This window comes from Hyaena hyaena, unplaced genomic scaffold (assembly GCF_003009895.1).
Source record: "Hyaena hyaena isolate Hyena2069 unplaced genomic scaffold, ASM300989v1 scaffold_227, whole genome shotgun sequence".
Lineage (NCBI taxonomy): Eukaryota > Metazoa > Chordata > Mammalia > Carnivora > Hyaenidae > Hyaena > Hyaena hyaena.
In genome coordinates, this window is record NW_024080859.1 from 12,593 (window position 1) to 37,294 (window position 24,702).

The 24,702-nt window shown below is 51.1% G+C and overlaps 1 protein-coding gene and 1 long non-coding RNA gene across 2 annotated transcripts; one reads left to right on the forward strand and one right to left on the reverse strand.

Annotated features, from left to right (window-relative positions):
- Positions 1-2,730: 2,730 nt before the first annotated feature.
- Positions 2,731-5,166, reverse strand: GDF15 (growth differentiation factor 15). The gene is made up of 2 exons (XM_039243254.1): positions 4,858-5,166; positions 2,731-3,629 (listed from the first exon to the last, which is right to left on the reverse strand). Exons 1-2 carry the CDS (start codon positions 5,129-5,131, stop codon positions 2,986-2,988), a joined length of 918 nt encoding a protein of 305 aa, XP_039099185.1. The 5' UTR covers positions 5,132-5,166; the 3' UTR covers positions 2,731-2,985.
- A 265-nt stretch (positions 5,167-5,431) lies between these two features.
- On the forward strand, positions 5,432-24,207 carry LOC120239139. Its single transcript, XR_005530373.1, has 3 exons — positions 5,432-5,766; positions 10,721-10,925; positions 24,169-24,207. It is a non-coding gene; the product is annotated as an uncharacterized LOC120239139 (long non-coding RNA).
- The last annotated feature ends 495 nt before the right edge of the window (positions 24,208-24,702 follow it).

Below are 24,702 nucleotides of genomic sequence, written 5' to 3' on the forward strand. Positions count from 1 at the left end.
AGAAAAGGCTGCCTGTGAGAAGGGAATCGGAGTGGGATTTGAAGACCACATAAGTGTTGGAGAAGTGGGGGGACACACATTCTGGGTAGGGGGACTAGCCAGACAAGCAGCAGCCTAGGGGTACGAAAAGACACACGGGCCGCACAATGTTCACAAAGGCAACAGCTGCTGTTTGGGGAGAGGCTCAGTATGGCGTCTGCTAGCTTTGGGTGACCCTGGTATTGAGTTTACTTTTGAGGCTCCCTTGGGTTCCCCAACACTTGGGAATGATCTGGGTGGGAGAGGGAAACTATGAGGGCCGTTAGCTTCCTTAAATTCCTGTAGGCCCGCCCTAGACACAATTCAAGTGGCCACTCCTGTCCCCAGTCATCTTTCTTTTTTTTTATATATAAATATTTTTATTTATTTCTAGGAGAGAGAGAGAGAGACAGCGTGAGCAGGGGAGGGTCAGAGAGAGAGGGAGACACAGACTCTGAAACAGGCTCCAGGCTCTGAGCTGGCAGTCAGTACAGAGCCCGACGCGGGGCTCGAACCCACGAACCGCGAGATCATGACCTAAGCAAAAGTCGGACGCTTAACCGACTTCCCCAGCTCCCATGTCTACTTCATGGCTCTTCAAACACACCCACACCCTCACCACCACCCATGAGATTTGGTGGATTCTAGCCCCCACCCACCTCTCTGGTCCCATCTTGCACAGTTTTGCTGTTGAACACTGAGCTTGTTTCCACCCCAGGCCCTTTGCACCCGCTGTTATGCCTCAAATGCCCACCCCCCACCTCTCCTGAGTCCTGTTCTTCCTCCAGGTCTCAGTTCATATATCACTTCCTCGGGGAGGCCCCCTCTGCCGACCATCTAAATCACCTCTGCCTCCATTCATTAATAGATGGCCTGGATTGACTCAGCACAACTGTCCACCACTTTCCTATTATTTATCTTTGCACTCATTTATCTTCCTCACTCGACTGAGCTCAAAGGGGATGCTTTTTGTCTGTCTTGTTACTTCTGTGTCCTCAGTGCTCCATCAAAGCCTGACACAAAGTGGGCATTCACTGAATACCTTCAGGGGCACCTACAGTCACTCAGGTCTGCCGCTGGGTGGCAGCATTCACAAGCATTCACAGGGGCACACCTCACTCCCTGCTCGAAGTAGGCACTCTGTTCCCCAGGCCCCCATAACATTTCCTATCGGAGAGATTCTCGGGGTGAACAGGCAGGTGGGCGTGGGGCGGGGGCTGGATTTGGCCCATCTTAGGGATTCCAGGATCCTAAGTAGGAAGTCTCTTACAGCACTGGAGATGCAGTGCGCATGAAAGTGCTCTTCACAATGTATTTATTTCCCCGGTTTGTTTGTTTGTTTGTTTTTGTTTTTCCTTTTTTAACTAGCTGCTGGGAGTAGATTTTCCACTTGGTGCAAGGCACACAACAACAGGGTGTTGGGAAGGCATGCCGGTGGCCTGGATAGTAAAGAGCGGGGTTCTCTCAACTTCCTTTTTGATGTTTTGCTGTTTTGATAGAAAAGAAACCAACTGTGTGTGTTTGCTGTGGGCTGCCTAATCTACGGGGAGGGGAGGGGAGGGGAGGGAGGGGCTCTGATGAGACTACCGCTTCCTGAGGGCTGGCAGCCTGTGGTGCCCACTTGGGACTGGGGCCAGGTGTTAGCTTTGTCAGGCCGGCCACCAAGCTGCTTCCACATCGCTTCCAGAGCCAAGTCCTGGGTGATCCTGCCGCTGGCGGCCTGCAGAGATTCTGCGGGTTCTGGACTCTGACACCATAGCCATGAATGGGAGCGTGGACTTCCCCAAAAAGCAGCTTGCCCACCAGTGACCCGGGTTCCTTTTGGGGAACTAGGGTGCTGAGGGATGGCTTCCCCAGGGTACTGTGCCCTTCCGCAGGAACTGTTCCTGGAAGTGGGGGACAGGCAGTGCCAGTAACAGTCGTGGGTGGCCATGAGCCAGGCGCTGCAGGGGACGGGGGCCATGCTGCTGTTTGCGGGCTGGTGGGAACCAAGCGCGGGCAGAGCCCTGGAACTCCTGACCACCGCTGCCATGCAGGGCGCGGACCCCCCAGCTCTTTGTATATGAAAGAATAGCAGGGTGACCAACAGCGGTGCCACAGTGATGGGACTCTCCTTGGTCAGGGGCAATCACAACGTGCCTGATTGCAGATGGATCGGCGGGGCGGCCCGTGTTTGGAAAGGTGACAAGGAGAGCCAGCAGGACGGTGACAGAGATGGGACCGTATCACCACAGAAAGAGGAATACTGAGAGATGAGATATGGAGGGAGACAGACACCCCAAAGGGTCTCAGAAACAGAGGAACGAGAGATAGAGAAGCACAGAGACAGAGAAAAGGGTGTCTTTTAAAAAAAATTTTGTTTTGATGTTTATGTTTGGAAGGGGAGGGGCAGAGAGGCAGGGAGATACAGAATCCGAAGCAGGCTCCAGGCTCTGGGCTGTCGGCACAGAGCCCCACGCGGGGCTCGAACTCATGGACCACGAGATCATGACCTGAACCGAAGTCGGATGCTCAACCGACTGAGCCACCCAGGCGCCCCGAGAAGGGTGTCATTAAGGGGCACCATCCAATTGTTTGGCATCCCAGAACGCCCCACCACCCATCCCCTGAATGGTTCCATTCGCCCTAATACCAGGTCCCCTGTGGGAACTGAGACCACGGAAGGGAAGGTTCTTCCCAGGGTTACCACCTCCATCCTGGACACCATGGGGCTCAGGTCAGACAACTTTTTATTACCCCAGTTTTAAATAAATGCACACCGTCAGACCAGCCCTCCAGTCCCCAGGCAGATCACCCCAATAAATTAATAATAAATACAAACTTATAAATACAGCGGTCTCCGCCGCATAAGGTAGAGAGCAGTGGTGGGCAATCGGGTATCTCAGGACCCACAAGCCCATTTGACAGGCAAGGACCGCTGAGGTCACTTCCACTGCGCACGAGCCGTAAGGGAAAGACTAGGACCGCTCATAGGCAGTGGCAGTCCTTGGCCACGAGGTCGTCGATGGGCGTAAGCGACACTCGACCGTCGCTGTCTTGGTGCATGAGCACTACGGGCTCGTAGCTGGCGGGCACGCAGCACGGCGGCGGCGTCGCGTCGGGGTTCAGGCCGTGCAGGCGCGCCTGCATCTGCGCGTGCGTGTTGGCCGACCGGAACTGGCTTGGACACGCGCCGACACACATGCGCACGTCCAGCTCGCGCGGCGCCACCACCCAGCTGGCCCATCCCAGGTCCTCGAGCGACGCGCGCAAGCTTTGCAGGCGGCAGCAGCGCCCTGCCCCCAGGGGGCAGCCGTCCTCGGCGTGCGCGTGCCCGCTGCGGCGCCCTCTGGCCGCGCGTGGCCGCCAGTGCACCTCAAGCTGGGGACTCTCAGGAGGCAGGGCCGCCAGCGAGAGGTCCCTCTGAGGCGACAGTCGCAGGTGGAGTGTGCGCGCCCTGGCACCTCGAAGCCTGAGCTGACGCTGCAGCGGCCGCGTCACGTCCCATGGGCTCGGATCCGTCGGGGACAGCCGGAACAGCGCCAGATGCAAGCGGTAGGACGCGGGGAGCCCCTCCGTCACGTCAGCCCGGGAGATGCGCAGGTGCAGGTGGCCGTCCAGCCCAAGTCGCACTGAGGGAGAGAAGAGAGCCAGTCAGTCCCAGGCTTGTGTGCACCAGGTGCAAGTGCCCATTTCCTCCCACACACCACCCTGGATCCTACCTCAGGGCCTTTGCACAAGCTGCTTCCTCTTCCGGGCACACTATTCCCCTAAATCTCAGCATGTCGGACTGCATACTCCTCCAGACTGCCTGACACAGGCACTGCCTCTTTGTATGTCACTGTGTGTCATTTCATCTTTCCTACTAGAATCTCAGTAGGGGTTTCTGCTTGGTCACCACCATGTCTGGTACACAGTAGGTGCTTAATAAATGCTTGCGGGGAATTCATGTATATCTGACTTTTAGAGGGACTAAGAGCCAAACAGTGGTTCTGCCTCCTCTAGAAATCAAAACCCTTTTATTGAAGGGCTACTAAGTGCCTGGCTACTCTGTTTTCAACTCTCTGGATCTTGATTGTCATGTCTGAGAAATGAAGGAAGTCCTCAGGTCCCTAGGCGGGTACAGGTGTTGGGGACAGGGGGCCAGACTAGGGCTTGAGGGCCCTGGACTCAGCCACCAGGCTCAGAGAGGACAAGAGGTGTACCTGGAGTCTCACAGCACTCGTAGGATAAGGATGAGATAATAGCGCTGCCTTCGGGCTTGTGGCTCCTCTCCTAACCCCTCCCAGGGAGCACAGCCCAGATCTCCTTCCACCCGCTCTACCCCCTGGAGCCTCCGAGGAGAAGGAGAAAATATCCCGTCCCTCCCACGGCACGTGCTACGGGAGACCTCAGCAGCGCCTTGACAAGGGATTGCGTCAGACTGGGAACCAGTGCCGGCAGATTCCTCCTACCCCTGGGCTGCGCTCCTCTCTCGTCCCCTCCCCTGCATCCTCTCTCCTAGATTGCGCGCCCTCCCCCACCCCTAAATCCAAGGACAGGGTCCCCACTCCCTGCCCCGCGCCCCCTCGATTTTATTTCTGGAAACTCCAGGCTCTGTGAGTTTTCAAGAGGATCGCTGGGCCTCAGTTTCCCCATCTGCCATCTGTAACATCTCACTTTGGCCAAACCTTGCCTTGTGTTGGCCACCACCTCCCCCATCAGCCCGAAGGCGGGGTGGGGGTGGGGGGAGCTTTTCTTGTCTGGTTCACAGATAGGGAAACTGAGGCTCAGTGGCAGGTCTGGGTCCCTGCAACTCAGAAGCACCGGTTAGATGTCGGTGGCTGCACAGGGGGTGACGGGCTCCCAGCTTTCACTCACGTTTGGGAGTGAGTATCCGGATTTGAGCTTCAAAGGCAACTCGGTCGGGGTTTGAATGTTCCCAGCTTTGGTTCAGCCGCAGCCTGGCCTGCAGGTGTTCGTAGAGTTTCCGAAACTCCCCGGATCTGGGGGCATCGGTGCCGGAGTGAGCGTCGGACGGCCCTCGAACGGCCGGGAGGTGCTCCTGGGCCAGAGAGAGGGCGCCTCCCAAAGGCAGCCAGCGGACCACCAGCAGCATCAGCAGCATAGGTGGCACGGGTCCTGGCCCAGGCATGCCTGTGCTGGCTGAGTTCTGAACTGGGACACCGGACGCGGCCGGACTGGCCTTTATAATCCCCGGACTTTGTCCGCCCCCGCCTGCCTGGTCCCTTCCGCTCTGGGTGCAGAGTAAACACTCCAGGGACCGCAGTTGGCTGGGTCTTGGACTCCTTTTAAGGGGGGAGGCCCTTCTGGGGAGTTCTCCTGGGGAAGTGGGTGATGCCCTCCCCCCAGAAGCCTCTTTGAGCCTCAGTATCCTCTTCTGTGAAATGGAGACTTCCTCCCAGCACGGTGGACTGGTGGAGAGAATGCTTTTGTTAAAAAGCAAAACAAACAAACAAACAAAAAAACACACACACAAAAAAACCCCACACTCATTTCTATATGCTAAATTCTGTAGCAAGAGCTGAAGAGGAGGCCTTCTCCCTCATGGGATTTTCTCTCTCCCTTCCTGATTAGGGTCAAAGGCTCCAGATGTCAACAACCAAAGGAAGCCGAGGAGAAAGGGCCAGAAAGCCAGCAAGTACAACCTTAGGCAAGTCATTCCTACTTCATTCCACCTCTGTTTCTTCATCTGGAAAACAAGAACTGAGACTTTCACTGGAGAGAAGTTCAAATGGGGCTTAAAGGACAGGACCAGACACACAGGAGGTATGTGATTAACGGAGTCTGCAGTCACGCTTCCTTAGGGGGAACTCCTACTCGTTCTTCAAAGCCTTATTCAAAAAGCCCCTCCTCCAGGAAGCCTTGTCTACCACCACCTCTCCAGGCTCAGCTGGGTGCTTCCCACCCCCACCCTTTCCTTCACTGGGAGTAACTGACCTTGGCTCTGTCTGCCCCAGACTGGAGGCCCTTTGAAGACTTAGAGAGAGGTGAAGCGACTCTGGGGCCCAGTCCAGAGTGGAGGGGGCAGGGAATTGGAGGGCCGGTGTCAGGTCCAGCCACCAGATGGTAGAGGGACAAGGGGTGCCGCAGGCCTTCCCCTCAGACCCAGGCCTTCCCCTCAGACCCTTCTCCACCGCTGAGGACCCCGGGCCCCAGGCACTGGCCCCTGCGCCTGCTTCGTGGCCACAGAGAAGACGGGCGGCTGTTGAGGCAGATGGATGGGAAGTGTAAAGTGTGACAGCGTGTGTGCGGACATGAGGCTCAAGGCCACCCCAGCATGCACCCGCTGGCTGTGTGAGCCCAGCCGAGGCTCGGGTCCCCCAGTCTCAGTGTCAGCCTCTCTGCAGTGGCATTACCACCCAGCTGTGGGTCCCAAGTCTCCCCCTGTGAGGCCCAGGGCATCCAGGTGCTTAGTAAACAGACCAGCTCCCGCCCCCCGTCATTACCACCTCGACAGGGGCTGTTGGGAAGATGGGCCCCTTGCCCCACCGGCTTGGCCCGCACAGTAAGTGCTCCAAACAGAGCGGGCTAGACATGGAGCCGCGGCCACACTGCTATGCCCTCTGCAGAGACTGGGCGCCAAAGGCGAGCCAGAGTGCTGAGTAATCCCAGCGTGGTAGGGGCAGGTCAGCAAGGGTCACCAGTGCCTAGGGCATGACCTAACCTGGGGTGGGTGGGGCAAAAGGGGCGCTGTCCCAGCAGGCATCCCTGCAAGATCAATAACGGTCAGATGCTAATATTCACCAGACTCCGTGCTGCAGGCACGGCTCATACACGTTTCCCTTCAGAGATAAGGGAGCTAAAGCAAGAGGGTTAGTAAGATGGTGGGGCCCGCTCCCCGCTGGAGACCTCACACCGCCCAGCCTCGAGCTGGCCACCTGTTTTCCTGGCGTTTCTAAGCCTGTGAGAGGAATCTGAAGTTCCCCTCTGTCTCGGACTGTTGTTTGTTTGTTTGCTTTCTGGTTTGGGGTTTTGTTTGTTTGTTTGTTTCCAACTTAAAAGCCTCATGAGTCTTTCCTGATCCAGGTCCCAATAGACCAGACATATGTCAGCTCCAGAGAAGCTGGCCCCGGGTTGACATTCTGGCCCACTTCTCCCTGGCCATGACATGTGGGACAAAGGGCATCAGCTATCAGAGCCTCGGTTTCCCCGTCTGTAAAAGGTGGTGGGAAGAGCACCCAGGGAGTGGGAATTTTTGCCCGTGCTGTGGGTCAACACGATCGTGGTTCAAATCCCAGTGCCACCCGCTTTGCTGTGTGACCATAGGCAAGTTACTCAGACTCTCTGTGCATAGAACAAAGGCAGTGGGTTATGAGGAAGGAGAACGTTAGCTACAGAAAGCTTATCATTCTTAGCTCAGCAAACTCCTAACAGCCAACACAAACTGGGCACCAGGTCACACACAGAAGACAGAAATCCCAGTGCATCAGGGCCCCCTCTGCCCACTGATGCCACCGGGCAGAGGGCGACCCTGGTGGAGGCTAACCTCTCACAAAGACATGAGAAATCACATATTTCATCTGGGTTTGTTTCTTTTTTTTAATTGTTTTACATTTATTTATTTTTGAGAGACAGAGACGAGTGGAGGCGGGGCAGAGAGAGGAAGACACAGAATCCGAAGCAGGCTCCAGGCTCCGAGCTGTCAGCACAGAGCCCGACACAGGGCTCAAACTCACAAACTGAGATCATGACCTGAGCTGAAGTCGGATGCTCAACTGACTGAGCCACCCAGGTGCCCCCGTATTTCAGCTGCTTTACTTGCTTTCCGGGGTGTCAAGTTTGGACAAAGTCCAGCAGACCGTGGGGCTCCCACGCACAGGGGCTTCAGACAAGACACTCATAGGAAGTCTGGGCGCCAGGGAGAGGGCAACCAGAGGGTGCAGGGCCCAAGCCCTCCTTTGGGGACAGAAGATGCAGTCACTTTTCAGCAGGAAAGGTTTGTCCTAAAGAGAGATTTAGGCCGAGAGAGAAACCTGAGATGTTAAGGGAGCCCCAGAAACATGCCAGGTACCCCCAGGGCAGGCAGAAAGCCAACTCTGCTCCCCGAAACCAGATGAGGCCTCCTGTATCGCCTGGGGATATTGCACGCCTTGGAATATTGCACGCCTTGGGAGCAGGGAGCCCAATTCCAAGCTGACTTCCTCTGGGATGGCCTCGGGACAAAGTGTGTCAGCCACAAAAGCCACTTGCCCCAGACCCCACCCCTTTGAACCTTTGGATGACACTAACCCAAGCAGTGGGGAGCCAGCCCCCCGTCCCCCTCAGCCTGGGGTTACTTCTCTCTCATATCATCCCCTTTCTCTGTGCCCCATGTGTACTGGGGAGGCAGGCACTTCCGTGGGTCCCTGGGCAACTGAGGGTGGGTTTGATGAGGAGACGGAGGAGGAGAAATGGATTGAGGGGAAGGAAGAACAGCTAAAGGCTGGGCTGGAGTCCCTCGTGATCTGTGAGCCCTCGCCCCTCAGCTTCGGTTTCCCTGTCCGTAAAAGGTGGTAATGGCACCCCCTCACCCCCTCCCAGGGTTGTAAGGAGGACTCATAGGCAGGGAGTAAGTCAGGGGACAAGGTCTGTCGGAATGTGCACTCCGGATCTGTTAGGAATTAAGTTTCAAGATGTGGACGTTAGCAAATGCCTGCCTCACAGGTGCTGCCACTCGGACGTGTGTGGGCTTCGAGGCAAAGTGGCAACGTTGTGGTTAAGCTATGAGGCGTATCCCAAATGGTTTATAGCCAGTCTTTCTGGTGGTGGCTCTGGTGTTCCAGGGGCCTGGATGCCACCTCCGGGGTGACAGGGAGCTGACCCCCAGGCCCACGTGGTGCTTTAGGGACTGTAAGACTCCTAGTGGCCTTGGCAGAGGGAGCAGGACCCGGAAAAAGCAGGATTTCTCATGGGCAGAAGGGATGCTAGGCTGGAGGGTACCTGTGGAGAGAGAAACTGGTAACCTGTGGGCCTCCTACGTGCTGGGTGTGAGGTGCCCATTTCTTCCCACACGCCGAGCCGGATCCCACCTCAGGGCCTTTGCACAAGCTGCTTCCTCCTCTAGGCACACTATTCCCCTGAATCTCAGCATGCCGGGCTACATATTCCTCTAGCCTGCCTAAAATAGGCACTGCCCTGTTTTATTTCGCTGTGTAGTGTTCCATCTCCCCTACTAGAATCTCAGCAGGGATTTCTGTCTGCCCGGTTACCACCATGTTTGGCGTACAGTGAGTGCTTAGTAAATACTTGCAGGAATTAATCTAGACCTGGTAATTAGGGGCACTAAGAGCCAAACGCAGGTTCTGCCTTCTCTGGAAGTCGAAACCATTTTACTGAAGTGCCTGGGGCTACAACCAGCTACACTGTTTTCAATTCTCCGGTTCTTGGTTTCCATGTCTGAGAAGTGAAGGGCACCAGGCTACACAGGGTGCCCGGCTTCGAGATCCCTTGGACCCTTAGGATCCTCAGACACACCACCCCCCAAGCCGGTCTGGCTCCTGGGAACAACTGCCGAGTGGGCCTGATATTCTAGGCCCTCAACCTAGTTCCTAGGTTCAGAGAGGGCACGGGTTTACTCGGAAGAGGCACAGCCCAGGCGAGGCCAGGGAGGGTTCAGAGCACTCTCTGGAGGCTGGCACCTCCCCCCACCTTCTTCCCAGAGGATCATACGGAGCCCAGTTCTTGAGGGCACCTTCTACTGGCAAACCGTGTTTGGCCCTCGATTGCCTCAAATCTGGAACCAACCTAAGCAGATTCTGCCTACCCTGCCCTCACCCCTGCACGTATCTCTCTCACCCCCCCCCCCACCAAGGTCAAGAACCATGACCTCCCAGCACCCACCTCTGGGTTCTGCAAGTGCTGTGTGCTTTCAGGAGAGTTGCTGGCCCCTCTGGGCCTCAGTTTCTCCATCTGTGATCAGGGCAGGGTTATGCTAACCCCGTGCTGGCCGAGCCCCACCCTGTCTGGCCACGCAGATGAGGCTGCTGGCCCCCTCTTCGGTCCCGAGGGGAGAAGGGCTGTCCCTGCCAGGTTCGCGTATCGGGAGCAACGGAGGTGCAGCAGGGGTCTCTGTGACACGGAACAACTGGTTAGGTGTGGGGACTGCCCAAGGGGCCGCTGAGGTTTCGCTCACACTTTAGGATCTGGTCGGCGTTTGGGTCTTTCAAGTTCTTGTTCAACGGCAGTGCGGCTGGGGTGTCTTTGAAGGGTTTCTGCAGCTTCCGGAGTCTGGGGACATCCAGACCAGATCGCGTCCCAGAGGGTCCTCGGAAGTCCGGGAGGTGCTCCCTGACCGGGGACAGGCCTGCCCCGGTGGTGGCCCCCGCGGGGCAGCGGTATCAGGTGGTAGCGTGAGGGTGATGGTTCCAGCCCTGGGCAGGGCTGTGCCCTCTCTGACCTGGGACTGACACTTGCGGTATCAAACTTTATAGTTCGACCTTAGCCACCCTGGCCTGCCCAGTGTCTCCTGCACCCCCCGCCCCCCCGTGCACAGACTAAACACTCACGAGGTCACAGCTGGGCCTGGCTCCAGGGACGTGCTCCTGATGAAGCCGGGGCACCACGGCGAGCCTCTAATCCTCCTCCATAACATGGCAACCTCACCTCGGCCTGGCGGGCTGGCGGAAAGAAGGCTTTTGTCAAAAAAGACTTACTAGTCACCTACTATGTGCTAAATTCCATAGCGAGAGCTGAAGAGGAGGCCTTCTCCCTCATGGGATTTTCTCTCTCCCTTCCTGATTAGGGTCAAAGGCTCCAGATGTCAACAACCAAAGGAAGCCGAGGAGAAAGGGCCAGAAAGCCAGCAAGTACAACCTTAGGCAAGTCACTCCTCTTCATCCTACCTCTGTTTCTTCATCTGGAAAACAAGAACTGAGACTTTCACTGGGGAGAAGTTCAAATGGGGCTTCATTTGAAAGTTCAAAAGGACAGGACCAGACACATAGGAGGTATGTGATTAACGGAGTGTCTGCAGTCACACTTCCTTAGGGGGAACTCCTACTCGTTCTTCAAAACCTTATTCAAAAAGCCCCTCCTCCAGGAAGCCTTGTCTACCATTACCTTTCCAGGCTCGGCTGGGTGCTCCCCACCCCCACCCTTTGCTTCAGCGCAGACCTGACCTCACAACACTGGGAGTAGCTGACCTTGGCCCTGTCTGCCCCAGACTGGAGGCCCTTTGAAGACTCAGAGAGAGATGAAGTGACTCTGGGGCCCAGTCCAGAGTGGAGGGGGCAGGGAACTGGAGGGCCGGTGTGTGTGCGGACACGAGGTTCAAGGGCTTGCTGGCGACCACACAGCATGTCCCCACTGGAGCCGCAGGGTCAGGCCTCGCCCCGCCCCCAGCACGCATCCACTGGGGACACCGAGGCTCCCCCGAGCCTCAGCTTCTGTGCCTTTGGATTACCGCCCGGCGTTGGGAGGGTCCCCAACATCACCCCAAGTGTCCTGAGTGATGTCCCCAGGCCAGCAGGAGGTGCGTAAGCCTGCTCCTGCCCCCGTCACTTCAGCCTCATGGCAGCAGATTGGGAGGCTGGACCTGCCTCTTTCCATTCAGACCCACTCGCTTTCTAAGAATAAGAAAATCAGGGTCCGGGTGCCTGGGTGACTCAGTTGGTTAAGTTCAGTTCAGCTCACGATCTCGTGATTCGTGAGATCGAGCCTCGTGTTGGGCTCTGCGTGCCCCTCGAGGAGCCTGCTTAGGATTCTCTCTCTCCCCCTCTCTCTCTGCCCCGCACGGCGCTCTCACTCTCTCTCTCTCTCTCGCTCGCTCGCTCTCTCTCTCTCTCTCTCTCAAAAATAAATAAATAAAGATTAAAAATCTAGCTTTGGGGCACCCGGGTGGCTCAGTCACTAAAGCATGTGACTCTGACACTCAGGGTCATGAGTTCAAGCCCCATATTGGGCATGGAGCCTACTTAAAAAAAAAAAAAAAAAGACATGTGTATAGCCCTCATCACAGGAATTCCAAGGGTCAAAGACCAAACACATATTTCTTATTATAAGTGACGGTGTCGCATGTATCTGTGAAATCATACAGCAGGTGGCTTCTGGTTGGTTCTCTCGCTCGGCACGAGGTTCATCCACTGCGTAGTGTGTCGGGACTTCGTTCCTTTCTATGGCTGAGTGATAGTCTACTGTGCGGATGGACCACGTTTTCTGCACCGACTCATCCATTCATGGTCCTTGGGATTGTTTTCACCTTTTGGCAGTTTTTGACTAGGGCTGCTGTGAACACTCATGTAGGAAGGTTTAAGGACCTGTTGTTGTTTTTTTTAAGTTTATGTATTTACTTTGAGAGAGAGAGAGAGCACACACACAAGCAGGGAGGGGCAGAGAGAGGAGGAGAGAGAGAGAATCCCAAGCTGGCTCCTCACTGACAGTACAGAACCCTACACGAGGCTCGAACCCACGAACCGTGAGATCATGACCTGAGCTGAAACCAAGAGTCAGATGCTTAAAAGATCCAGGCGCCCCTTGAGGGCCCGTTTTCAGTTCTTGTGGGGCGACGCCCAGAAGTAGAATTGCTGGGTCCTATCCTTATTCTGTGTTTAACTTTCTGTGGAGTGGCCAGAATATTGCCCACGGCTTGGGGAAATATTTTTATTTTTAAACTTTTATTGAGATACGACTAACATAAAAAAGAAGTGATCGTATTATTCATCTTGATGACACTTCACATACGGTAGGCCTGCGGGATGACTTCCCAGGTGAGGTTCCAGAACATTCCCAGCCCCAGGAATGCCCTGGCCCCCCCCCCCATCACTTTCCCTATTCCTGGATAATAGCGATGTCCACTTTCTGTTACAGTGGATGAGTTTGCCTGTTTTCCAACTTGACCTAACAGAACTAACCAGTGCATCCTCTCTTCTGTCTGCCAGCTTTCACCCAACACCACCTCTGAGTCACTTGTTCTTTATCTATCCTGTGGTTCACTTTTTTAAAAAAAAATTTTTATGTTTATTTATTTTTGAGAGACAGAGAGAGACAGAGCATGAGTTGGGGAGGGGCAGAGAGAGAGAGGAAGGCACAGAATCCGAAGCAGGCTCCAGGCCCTTAGCTGACCACACAGAGCCCAATGCGGGGCTCAAACCCATGAGCCATGAGATCATGACCTGAGCCGAAGTCGGACGCTTAACTGACTGAGGCACCCAGGTGCCGCTGTGGTCCACTCTTTCCTGGCTGTATAGTACTCCGCTGCACATACCCAGGAGGGAGCAGAGCTGCTGGCCCATGAATGGGCTCTATCACTTTACAAGAAGAGCCAGTAATTAGTTTATTTACTCCTGGAACTTCCCAAGGGCACACAGCACCACTGAGGACCTGGGGTGGGGGGGTGCCCAGGGGCAGGGAAGTGGAACATTAGCCCTATGGTATTTCCAGTTCACCAAACTCTGGAATGCTGGCACCCAGGCCAGTCTGGCTCCCCTTTGCCACATCGCTAGCTGATGACCTCATAGTCAGCCCCATGGCCAAGCTGGGAGGGGCGGTGGGGCGGGCGGTGGGCAGCCGGCCATCCATGAGCTCAGCGGGCCAGGACCCTGCCTTCCTCACTGGCAGCTTCCACGGGTCCCCAGGGGCCAATCCAAGGTAGAAGTAAACAGCATGAAGGCCAGGGGTCAGGCCGACCCTGCCACCTGGCTTGGCCCCAAACCTCCCAGAATCTTCCCTCACCTCCACCTACTTTTGGCCACAGTCACCCTCATCAAACACACGCAACACATAAGAAAACACACACCCACTTTTATTATTTGTTTCTCATGACATGAGGCAAACAGTCACGGCAGGAGGTCCGGAAGAGGCAAAAAAGAAAAAAGGAAAAAGGCAGTTTATTTTAAAATTTCCTATGAGTTTGCAGGACAGGGAGGATTACTATCTTATTACGTGAGCTTCCCTCCGGGCCAGCGGGCGCCTGTGTCGTGGGGGGGGAGGGGTCCACAGCCAGCCTGGGTTTAAATCCTGGCTCAGCCCTTGAGATGTCCAGCGGATTCTGAAGCACTGCTAATCTCTTCCAAACGTCGCTTTCCCACTATTATCCCCTTAAAGGGTAGCACGGAGTAGATGAGCCTTGATTTGAGCTATAATCCCAATATTTTGGACCTAATGACCATTATGAGTAGAGGTGGTTGGGCGGCAGTGTGTCTCCACTTCAGCCAGAGTTGGGTTCAGATATGCCCGGGCAAGTTCGCTTGGGAAGACTGTCTCCTCCTGACAAACTCCTGTTTATCTGTTCAACCCCGGCTTTGATGTCCTGTCTCCCACTAAGCACTCCCTATTCTCTCCCCAGTTTCCCTGAGGCTGAGAGGCCCCCCTCTGGCACCATCCAGGCCCCCCCCACCCGAAGACTGGGGTGTCTGGTTCTGGCCCCATGCCCCCCCCCAAGACCAACACCTTCTCAAGGACCAAGTTCCACTATTATTATGCTAGTTTCCTAGGCTGCTGTGATAAAGGGCCACAAACGGGGAGGCTTAAAACAACAGAAAGTGATTCTCTCCCACTCCTGCAGGCCAGAAGTTTGAATTCGAGGATCCGCAGGGCCGCACTCCTGCTGAAGGCTTTAGGGGAAGACCCTTCCTGGCCTCTTCCACGTTTTGGTGACCCCAGATGTTCCTTGCGCAGGGGCCAAGAGCAGGCAGTCCCAAGATGAGCCACTTTAGCATGAACACTATTTTGAGTTAAAAGCTCTCAAAAGCCAGCAGATTTCGGGAAAAGCTCTGTACCTCCCCCCTCAACCATCTGCTTCTTCTAGGAAGGGAGCTCTTACCAGAAATTCCTCTTTACCTTAGAGACTTAGCTGCATAATAAGGCAGCGTTTGTTTCATAAACACCTCCTCTGACCTTCCTGCTAAGGGTCTCTCTCCCTTTTGTGCCTCAGACCCCTCTTCTGAGCTCATGCAGGCATTGTTCCTCCGTGTCTTTGGAATTCCCGTGTCTGGGTGGAGTCCCCGTACGCACGTGTGCTATTCAATTTCATTTTCTCCTGTTAATCTGTCTCATGTCAATTTAATTCTTAGCCCAGCTAGAGGGGCCTTGAAGGGCAGAGAGAATTCCTCCCCCTCCTCCTTGGCTTGTGGCTGCCTCGCTCCGGTCTCTGCTTCTATCTTTACGTGGCCTTCTCTTCTCTGTCTTCCCCCTCTAAGGACACCTGTATAGTTAAGGCCCACTGTAAATCCAGAATGATCTCATTCCAGATCTTTAACTTAACCACATCTGCAAAGACCCTTTATCCAAATAAGGTCACATTCGCAGGAACTGAGGGATAGCTATCAGATCAGGTGAGGTCCGTGGTCCGGGAAAGCCCCTGAGGGCCACCCTAACCCTTGGGTTGGGGGGAACGCTTACTTCTGCGGCAGAGTGTGGAGCAAAGAAATAAATACCTAGGGGGGTATTTCTGAGCCCCTATCATGGGTCAGGTGGTTAAGACGCAATCTTTATAAAAGCCGGTGAGTTCGGACATGTGATCTCCATTTCACAAATGACACACTGAGGCCAGAGAGGTGGGCTTTGCCAAGGCCGCATGGCTGGCAGCCAGCGGGGCCGGGAGTGGGGCCTCTTACCAGCCGCCTCCCTCAGAGCCCCTGACACGAAGGGATATGGCCGTGCACAGGCTGAGCCTGAGATGCCAGTTGGAGGAGGAAGAATTGCTCCCCACCCTTCTGAGTTCTTGGCTGAGACCCCCTGTAATAAAAGATTAACACGAGGACAGCAGTTTAGCACATGTACCTCAAGTATACATAACAGAGACCCAGGAGACCAGTAAACTCCTTGAGGCGGTCCATACCGCCTTCAATCCTACCTCCAATTAAAGACGAAATAAAGATATTGGGGCTTGAGGCTAGTTATGCGCTTCTCCATTGGTGAGATGCTCTCGTGATTGGCAGCCAGCCTTCTCTTCCTGATTCAGAGAAGGAACACCCTTCCAAATGGAGACCCCCCCCTTTATAAATGTAAATTTTCCTTACAAAAGGGTCGCTTCCACTCTATTTTCAGAACTTCTCCCATAGCTGCAGTTGCTCATAATAATCCTAATGCCATTGAGGCATTTTCTGGAGGGGCGGCTTCCAGCCCCTTCAGATGGGAATGATGCGCAGGCACTCTGGGGTATATATTGGGCTTGCGGTATTTGGGCCCTTATGGGACATAACCATGCTCAGAAAAGGGAGACTCAAGTTCAAATCCAGGTTTTGCCAGTTCCTGGCTGTGTGATCTTGGGCAGGTGGCTCGGCCTCTCTGTGCCAGACTCCTTCTCTGATGTCCTGAGCCCTGGACAGGCCACAGCCATGAGGATCCACAGGTCTTTCTCCTTGCTTCTGATGAGGGTAATTTGTATACCTGGACTCACAAAACAAAAATCACCCCAGTGGCCCTGCCCACATCACAAATCTAAACCTAAATCAGCCTAGGATGCCTGGGGGGCTCAGTCAGTTAAGCGTCGGACTCTTGATGGCGGCTCAGGTCGTGATCTCACAGTTTCGTGAGTTTGAGCCCCGTATGGGGCTCTGCGCTGACAATGCGGAGCCTGCCTAGGATTCTCTCTCTCCTCTCTCTGCCCCTCCTCCACTCATGCTGCGTGTGTGTGTGTGTGTGTGTGTGTGTGTATCTCAAAACAAACAAATAAACATTAAATAAGTAAATAAATAAATCTAAATCAGCCTGTACTTACAGGAAACCTAACATACATCAATCACAGTCTTTCAGTTCTGCTTAGCTACCTCCCCTTGCCTGGAAAATAGGACCCACTAGCCTTGTAAGGAGGTCCCTGGCCTCCTCGTCAGCCATGTCCTGTCTTCGAGTCACTTCTTTTTTTTTTTTTAATTTTTTTATTTATTTCTAGGAGAGAGAGAGAGAGAGAGACAGCGTGAGCAGGGGAGGGTCAGAGAGAGAGGGAGTTACAGACTCTGAAACAGGCTCCAGGCTCTGAGCTGGTAGTCAGCACAGAGCCCGACGCGGGGCTCGAACCCACAAACCGCAAGATCATGACCTAAGTGAAAGTCGGACGCTTAACCGACTAAGCCACCCAGGCGCCCCTCGAGTCACTTCTTCTAAAGCTCTGTAAAACCCACATTCCTCAGGACGCTCATGAGGCATGTATCCTCCCGTGGATTCGTGGATTGTTTGCCCTTGAAGAAGGGGCGTCAAACTCATTGCTAAATTGTATTGTTTTTGCCATTTGACAGTGCTCACATGAGAGGTGCTTTAATGTTTATTTTTGAGAGAGAAACAGAGAGCGTGAGCGAGGGAGGGGCAGAGAGAGAGAGAGACACAGACTCTGAAGCAGGCTCCAGGCTCCCAGCTGTCAGCACAGAGCCCGATGCAGGGCTCGAACCCACGAACCGTGAGATCATGACCTGAGCCAAAGTAGGACGCTTAACCGACTGAGCCACTCAGGCGCCCCAAGAGGTGCTTTAAAGAAACCCAACTACTCATTCATTCCACAAATACTGTTTCAGCATCTGTCACGTGCCAGGGCCTCCTTTCAAGTGGCAAAAGAGGACTCTAGGTATGATGAGAGTGAAGAAAAAACTCCCAGCTGGGGACACAGCCTGTTCAAAGGCCCTGAGGTTAGAGACTCTCACACAGACAACCCGGAGGTGACAGCCCGGCTGAGGCACTTGAAACAGACCCAGGCGGGGGAGGCCGCTCACAGCAGATGAGCCTGTTTGAAATCCTGGCGTGGCTTCTCCCCATCTCCGTAACCTGGGCGGGCAAGCTCTCATGTCCTGGATTCTTTCTTCTTGTCAAGGGCAATTTCCCTCACCTGGAGAGGTTCATGTGCAGCTTTTCGGGATCAAGGTACGATTACGAATCTGTGAGTACATAGATTCACCCCCCAAAAGTACCCGATCGATGGCAAGGGCAATTTCTTGAGCAAAGTCAGTTTTATTATTTAAACAAAATTTTTTATTGGGTAAATGATGCATAACATAAACATAACCATTTTAAAATGTGCAATTCAGGGGGCGCCTGGGTGACTCAGTCAGTTGAGCGTTCGACTTCGGCTCAGGTCATGATCCCACAGTTCGTGGGTTCGAGCCCCGCGTCGGGCTCTGTGCTGACAGCTAGCTCAGAGCCTGGAGCCTGTTTCAGAGTCTGTGACTCCTTCTCTCTCTGACCCTCCCCTGCTCACACTGTCTCTTTCGCTCTCTCCAGAAATGAATATAAAACATTAAAAAAAAATTTTTTTAAATGTGCAATTCAGTGGGTTTAGTTCATTCACAGTGTTGTGTGACCATCATCACTATCTAGTTCCGGAACTTTTTCATCACCCCAAAAGGAAACCCCGTCCCCATTAGCAGCCACTCCCTGCCACCCCTGCCCCTGCCCACCACCCATCTACTTTCTGTCCCTGTAATTTTGTCTGTTCTGGACATTTCATCTGAGTGGAACCATAATATTTATATTTTGGCAACTGTGAGTGGTGCTGCTGTAAACATGCGTGTACAAGTTTTGTTTGAACGCCTGTTTCAGGTCCCTTGTGTCTAAACCAAGGAGAGGAATTGCTGGGTCATGTGATAAGTTTATTTTGAACTTGTTGAGAAACTGCCAAACCTTCTCTTGTCAGTTTAATTTTTTCTTACGAAATATTTCAGGTATACACAATAGCACCAGTCAAAAAATAACAAACACCCACCTACTCACTACCAGCTAAAGAAAGAAACATTCCCCAAAGAGTTGAACCCCTTTCACACCCCCCATCATCCATCCATTATGCCCTCCTCTCCAATCTCAGGGAAGTCTCTGTCTAAAACTGGGATTTGATCATCCCCACGCCTATTTTTATAATATTATGTATAGTTTTAAGGGGTGGTATATTTAAAACTTTATCAGCAAGGGGCACCTGTGTGGCTCAGTCAGTGGAATGTGTGACTCTTGATCTTGGGGGTATAGGCTCAAACCCCAAGGGGGTATAGAGATTACTTAAAAATAAAATCTTTAGGGAGTGCCTGGGTGACTCAGTCAGTTGAGCATCCAACTCTAGAATTTTGGCTCAAGTCATAATCTCAAGATTTGTGAGTTCAAGACCCACACTGGGCTCTGCACTGATGGCACGGAGCTTGCGTGGGATTCTCTGTCTCCCTCTCTCTACCCACCCTCCCCTCAAATAAAACAATAAATAAAATCTTTTTTTTTTTTTTGAGAGAGAGACAGAGTATGAGCTAGGAAGGGGCAGAGAGAGAGGGAGAAACAGAATCCAAAGCAGGCTCCAGGCTCTAAGCTATCAGCACAGAGCTCAATGCAGGGCTCGAACCCACGAACACAAGATCATAACCTGAGGTGAAGTCCGACACTCAGCCGACTGAGCCACCCAGGCGCCCCTCAATAAAATAAAATCCTAAAAACAAAAAAACAAAAAACAAAAACCTATCAGCAAAATGGTGGACTGGACAGCTCTAACCAATCCCAACCCCACAGGAACATCAAACAAACAGAAACTATCAGAATTGACTGTCAGAACTCTTGAAACCCATCAAAGGTTTGCAGCAACTAAGCAAATGTTGAAGAAAAAAAGAGATAATTTGAAAATGGTAGAAAGGCTTTATGGTACTTTGGCTTGCTGTCGCCCCATCCCCTCCTCAGCTCCTCAGTGATGGCTTAGCAGAGACAACCTGTGTTATCAGTTCTGGACCCTGGTTTCTAACTCTGGAGGAGGCAGAGCAGATGTTATTCACAAATTATTTTGTAGGTCTGTTCTAACCAACTCAGGGCTTCTTGAAGGATGCACACAGAATGCTCATCTCTGAATTGCCTAACTCAGAGCTCAGGCCAGAAAAGTGGCAGGCATTGCTCCAAAACACTGCAAGATGAACCAACAAACTGCAAGCACCTAGGGTAAAAGATTAAGGTGAAAACAGGTTATCAATCATCTAAATGCTAGGAGGAAAAGTTGTGTGGGGGGAGGGGAGATTCTTCGGGAAATTAGGACATTTCAGAGCCTCCTTTCATAGGGAGGGGATTTGGAAAACTATGGGTATGGCCCAGGTCTAGCCTTACGCTCAGAAAAGACCTGACTGAGAGATCCTAAACTTTCATCTCAGGCTGATCCTCAGACTCCATACAAAACTGGCTTAATGTTGAAGGAATGCCCCAGCACAGAGCCCATCTGCAAATACTAGGACAGGTGTATTCTTTTGTCATTCGTTTGTTCGTTTGGTTGGTTGGTTTGGGGTTTTCTATTTTTAGCTCCTGGCATTTGAAGAAATCTCTGTCAAGATATTAACTGAGCTTGAGCTAAAAGAACAGAGAACTCAGGACCGCACACAACAAAGAATACAGTCCTCGCACAATATACTTTGGAAAAGTGCCTAAACAAATGAAATAAGATAGCCTTCAACAATTTAAAGACAAAAACAAAAATAGCAAGCCCTCAGGGGGAGGAGAATCTGATTTCCACATTTACCACATTATAATGTTAAAATGCCTAGTTTTCAACAAAAAAATCATAAGGCATAAAAGGAAACATAAAACTATGGCCTACTCAAAGGAGTAGAATAAATTATTTTTTTAAATTTTATTTTATTTCATGTTTAACATTTTATTTTATTTTTTGAGAGACAGAGAGAGACAGAGCATGAGCAGGGGAGGGACAGAGAGAGAGACACACACACACAGAATCCAAAGCAGGCTCCAGGCTCTGAGCTGTCAGTACAGAGCCTGATGCAGGGGCTCAAACCCACAAACTGTGAGATCATGACCTGAGCCAAAGTTGGACGCTCAACCGACTGTGCCACCCAGGTGCCCCTATTTCATGTTTTAAAGTTCACTTATTTATTTTGAGAAAGAGAGAAAGGTGTTTGGGAGGGGCAGAGAGAGAGGGAGAGAGAGAACCCCAAGCAGGCTCTACTCCACACTGTCAGCACGGAGCCTGATGCGGGGTTCAAACTCACAAACCACGAGATCATGACTTGAGCCAAAACCAAGAGTCAGATGTGTAAATGACTGAGCCACCCAGGTGTCCCTTTAAATTTTACTTTTAAGTAATCTCTGCACCCAATGTGGGGATTGAACTCACAACCCCAAGACCAAGAGTCACATGCTCCACAAACTAAACCAGCCAGGTGGCCCTCGAAGGAACAGAATAAATTGACAAAAATGAAGTCACCTCTAAGGAAGCCCAAACATCTGACTTACTAGAAAATAACTATAAAGCAACTATCTTAAACATGCTCGAAGACCTAAGGGAAAACATGGAAAGAGAAGTAAAGGAAGTCAGGGAAGTTGTGTATGGACAAACTAAGATTATCAATAAAGAGATAGACATTATGAAAAGAAACCAAACAGAAGCTCTGGATCTGAAAAGGACAATAACCGAAATGAAAAATTCAAGAGGTTTTAACAGAAGATTTGAATGAGCAGAAGAAAGAATCAACAAACCTGAAGACAGGATAATTGACTGTATCAAGTCTGCAGAGCAGAAAGAAAAGAGAACAAGAGTGAACGGTTTGAAAGACCCATGGGCACCATGAAGAGAATCAACAGAGCATTAGAGGAAGCCCAGAAGGGGGAGAGTGTGTGTGTAGAGAGAGTAAAGGGTAGAAAGAATACTTAAAGAAACAATGGGCCAAAACTTTCCAAATTTGATGGCAGATATAAATCTACACATCTAAGAAGCCCACATTGACACATTATAATGAAGCTGTTGAAACCCAAAGAGAAAGAGCAAAATTTGAAAGTACCGAGTAAAAGCTACTCATCATGTACATGCTGTCCTCAGTAAGATTGACAGCCTGATCAAGAATTCTATAGCCAGCAGGGCACCTGGGTGATTCAGTGTCTGTCTTTGGCTCAGGTCATGATCTCACGGTTCATGAGTTCGAGCCCTGCATCAGGCTCTCTGCTGTCAGCACAGAACCTGCTTCGGATCCTCTGTAACCCCCGTCTGCCACGCCCCCACTCGCACTCTCTCTCTTTCTCAAAAATAAATAAACATTTTTTAAAATGTTAAAACTGAGGGGCACCTGGGTGGCTTAGTCGGTTGAGCGCCCGACTTTCGCTTAGGTCATGATCTCGCAGTTCGTGGGTTCGAGCCCCGTGTCGGGCTCTGTGCTGACTGCCAGCTCAGAGCCTGGAGCCTGTTTCAGTCTGTGACTCCCTCTCTCTCTGACCCTCCCCTGATCACGCTCTCTCTCTCTCTCTCTCTCCTAGAAATAGATAAAAAATTAATAAAATGTTAAAACTGAAATAAAAGGACACTAGACAGTAATTCAAAGCCATATCTAAACACATATGCATCCAACAAGAGAGCTCCAAGTTATAAGAAGCAAACATTGACAGAATCAAAAGGAAAAGCAAATAGTTCTACAAAAGCAATGGGAGACTTCAATACTCCACTTTTTTTTTTAATGTTTTATTTATTTCTAGGAGAGAGAGAGAGAGAGACAGCGTGAGCAGAGGAGGGTCAGAGAGAGAGGGAGACACAGAATCCGAAACAGGCTCCAGGCTCCGAGCTGGCAGTCAGCACAGAGCCCGACACGGGGCTCGAACCCACGAACCGCGAGATCAAGACCTAAGCGAAAGTCGGACGCTTAACCGACTAAGCCACCCAGGCGCCCCCAATACTCCACTTTTAATAACGTCTAAAACATCTAGACAGAAGATTAAGGACATAGAGAGTTGAACAGCACTGTAAACCAAGTAGACTGAGGAGACATCTATAGAAAATTCCATGAAAGAACAGCAGAGTACACATTGCTATCACATGTACATGCAGTATCCTCCAGTGTAGGCCGTATGCTAGTGGGAAAAAGTCTTAAAAGATTTTAAAAATTGAAGTCGTGCAAGTGTCTTCAACTACAATGGAAAGAAGCTAGAAATTAATCACAGAAGGAAAACTGGAATGTTTGCAAATATGTAGCTATTAAAACACACAATTCTAAAGAAACCATGGGTCAAAGAAATCACAAAGGAAGTTGGGAAATATCTGGAAACAAATGAAAACAAAGCACAGCATACTAAAAGTCATGGGATGCAGCGAAGGCAGTGCACATGTGAAGTTTACAGCTATAAATGCCTACATTGGAAAAGGAAAAAGATCTCAAATGAATAACCTAACTTTACACCTTGAGGAAGTAGAAAAAGAAAAGTAAATTTAAATCGCAGCTGGTGTGAAGAAGGAAGTAATAAAGGTTAGAGCAAAGATAAATAGTGAATAGAGAAAATGGAATCAATGGAATCAATGAAACCAAAAGTTGCATCTTTGAAAATATCAACAAAATCAACACAGTTTTAACTGGATTGACAAAGGAAAAAGAGGGAAAACGCAAATCGTAAAAATCATAAATAAAAGCGGAGACATTACTACTGACTCACAGAAATAAAAAAGAAGGGCACCTGGGTGGTTTAGTTGGTTAAGTGTCAGACTTTGGCTCAGGTCATGATCTCATGGTTCATGAGTTCAATCCTTGCACCGGGCTCTGTACTGACAGTGGGGAGCCTACTTGGGATTCTTTCTCTCTCCCTCTCTCTATGCCCCTCCCCTTCTTGCACTCTTTCTCAAAATAAAGAAGCTTGTAAAAAAGAAAAAAGATAATAAGAGAATGCTATAAAAAAATTATACGCCACCAAATTAGATAACCTAGATGAAACAAATTCCTAGAAACACACACATCACCTAAACTGACTTAAGAAGAAATAGAAAATCTCAACAGACCTATAATAAAGAGAATCAGTAATCAAGAAACTTCCAACAAAGAAAAACACAAGACTAGAGAGGGCTTCCCTGGTGAATTCTCCCAATCATTCATTGAATAATCACCCTTGATCGAATGGGACTTAAGGGAATTGACCTCCCTGTGCAGTCAAAATTCAGCATATCACTTTTTAAAAATTTTTTTAATTAAAAAAAAAATTTAAGTTTATTCATTTCTAGAGAGACAGAGAGAGTGAGCTGGGGAGGGACAGAGAGAGATGGAGAGAGAGAATCCCAAGCAGGCTCTGCACTGTCAGCATGGAGCCCAATGAGGGGCTCAAACTCATGGAAGGCAAGATCATGACCTGAGCCAAAACTGAGACTCAGACGCTTAACCCACTGAGCCACCCAGGCGGCCCCAGCGTATAACTTTTGAATCCTCACAAATGTAACCACTAGTGGCCTACTGTTGCCCAGAAGCCTTACTTATAACATAAGCAGTTGAATAAAACTATTTTGTAGGTTACATGTATTGTTTTCTAATTTTTTTTTGTTTATTTTTGAGACAGAGAGAGACAGAGCACAAGTGGAGGAGGGGCAGAGAGAGAGGGAGACCCACGATCTGAAACAGGCTCCAGGCTCTGAACTGTCAGCAGAGAACCTAATGTGGGGCTCAAACTCATCAACCGCGAGGTCATGACCTGAGCCAACGTTGGGCGCTTAACCTACTGAGCCACCCAGGTGCCCCTTATTTTCTATTTTGTATGTGTATTATATACTATATTCTTACAATAAAGGGAGCTAGAGAAAAAGATGCATAAGGACAATCATAAGGAGGAGAAAATACATTTACAATCCCACACTGTATTTATCGAAAAAATCCATGTATACACCTGTGCAGGTCAAATCCATGCTGTTCAAGGTTCAGCCATAACACCAATTCTTATCTACCTCCTCCAAAAAATAGAAGAGGAAGCAACACTTATAATGAAGCCAGCATTACCCTGATAATAAAGCCTGATACATTTAAGAAAAGAAAATTACAGACTGTGAGGGAATAGAAAAAATATATATTGGTCTCTGCCCCTGGTTTCTGGCACAGA

Coding starts and splice junctions, on each gene's coding strand:
- GDF15 (XM_039243254.1), bottom strand. CDS start 5,131: ATGCCTGGGCCAGGACCCGTGCCACCTATGCTGCTGATGCTGCTGGTG. Junction 3,630..4,857: donor CCGGATACTCACTCCCAAAC/GTGAGTGAAAGC, acceptor TCTCTCCCTCAG/TGCGACTTGGGCTGGACGGC.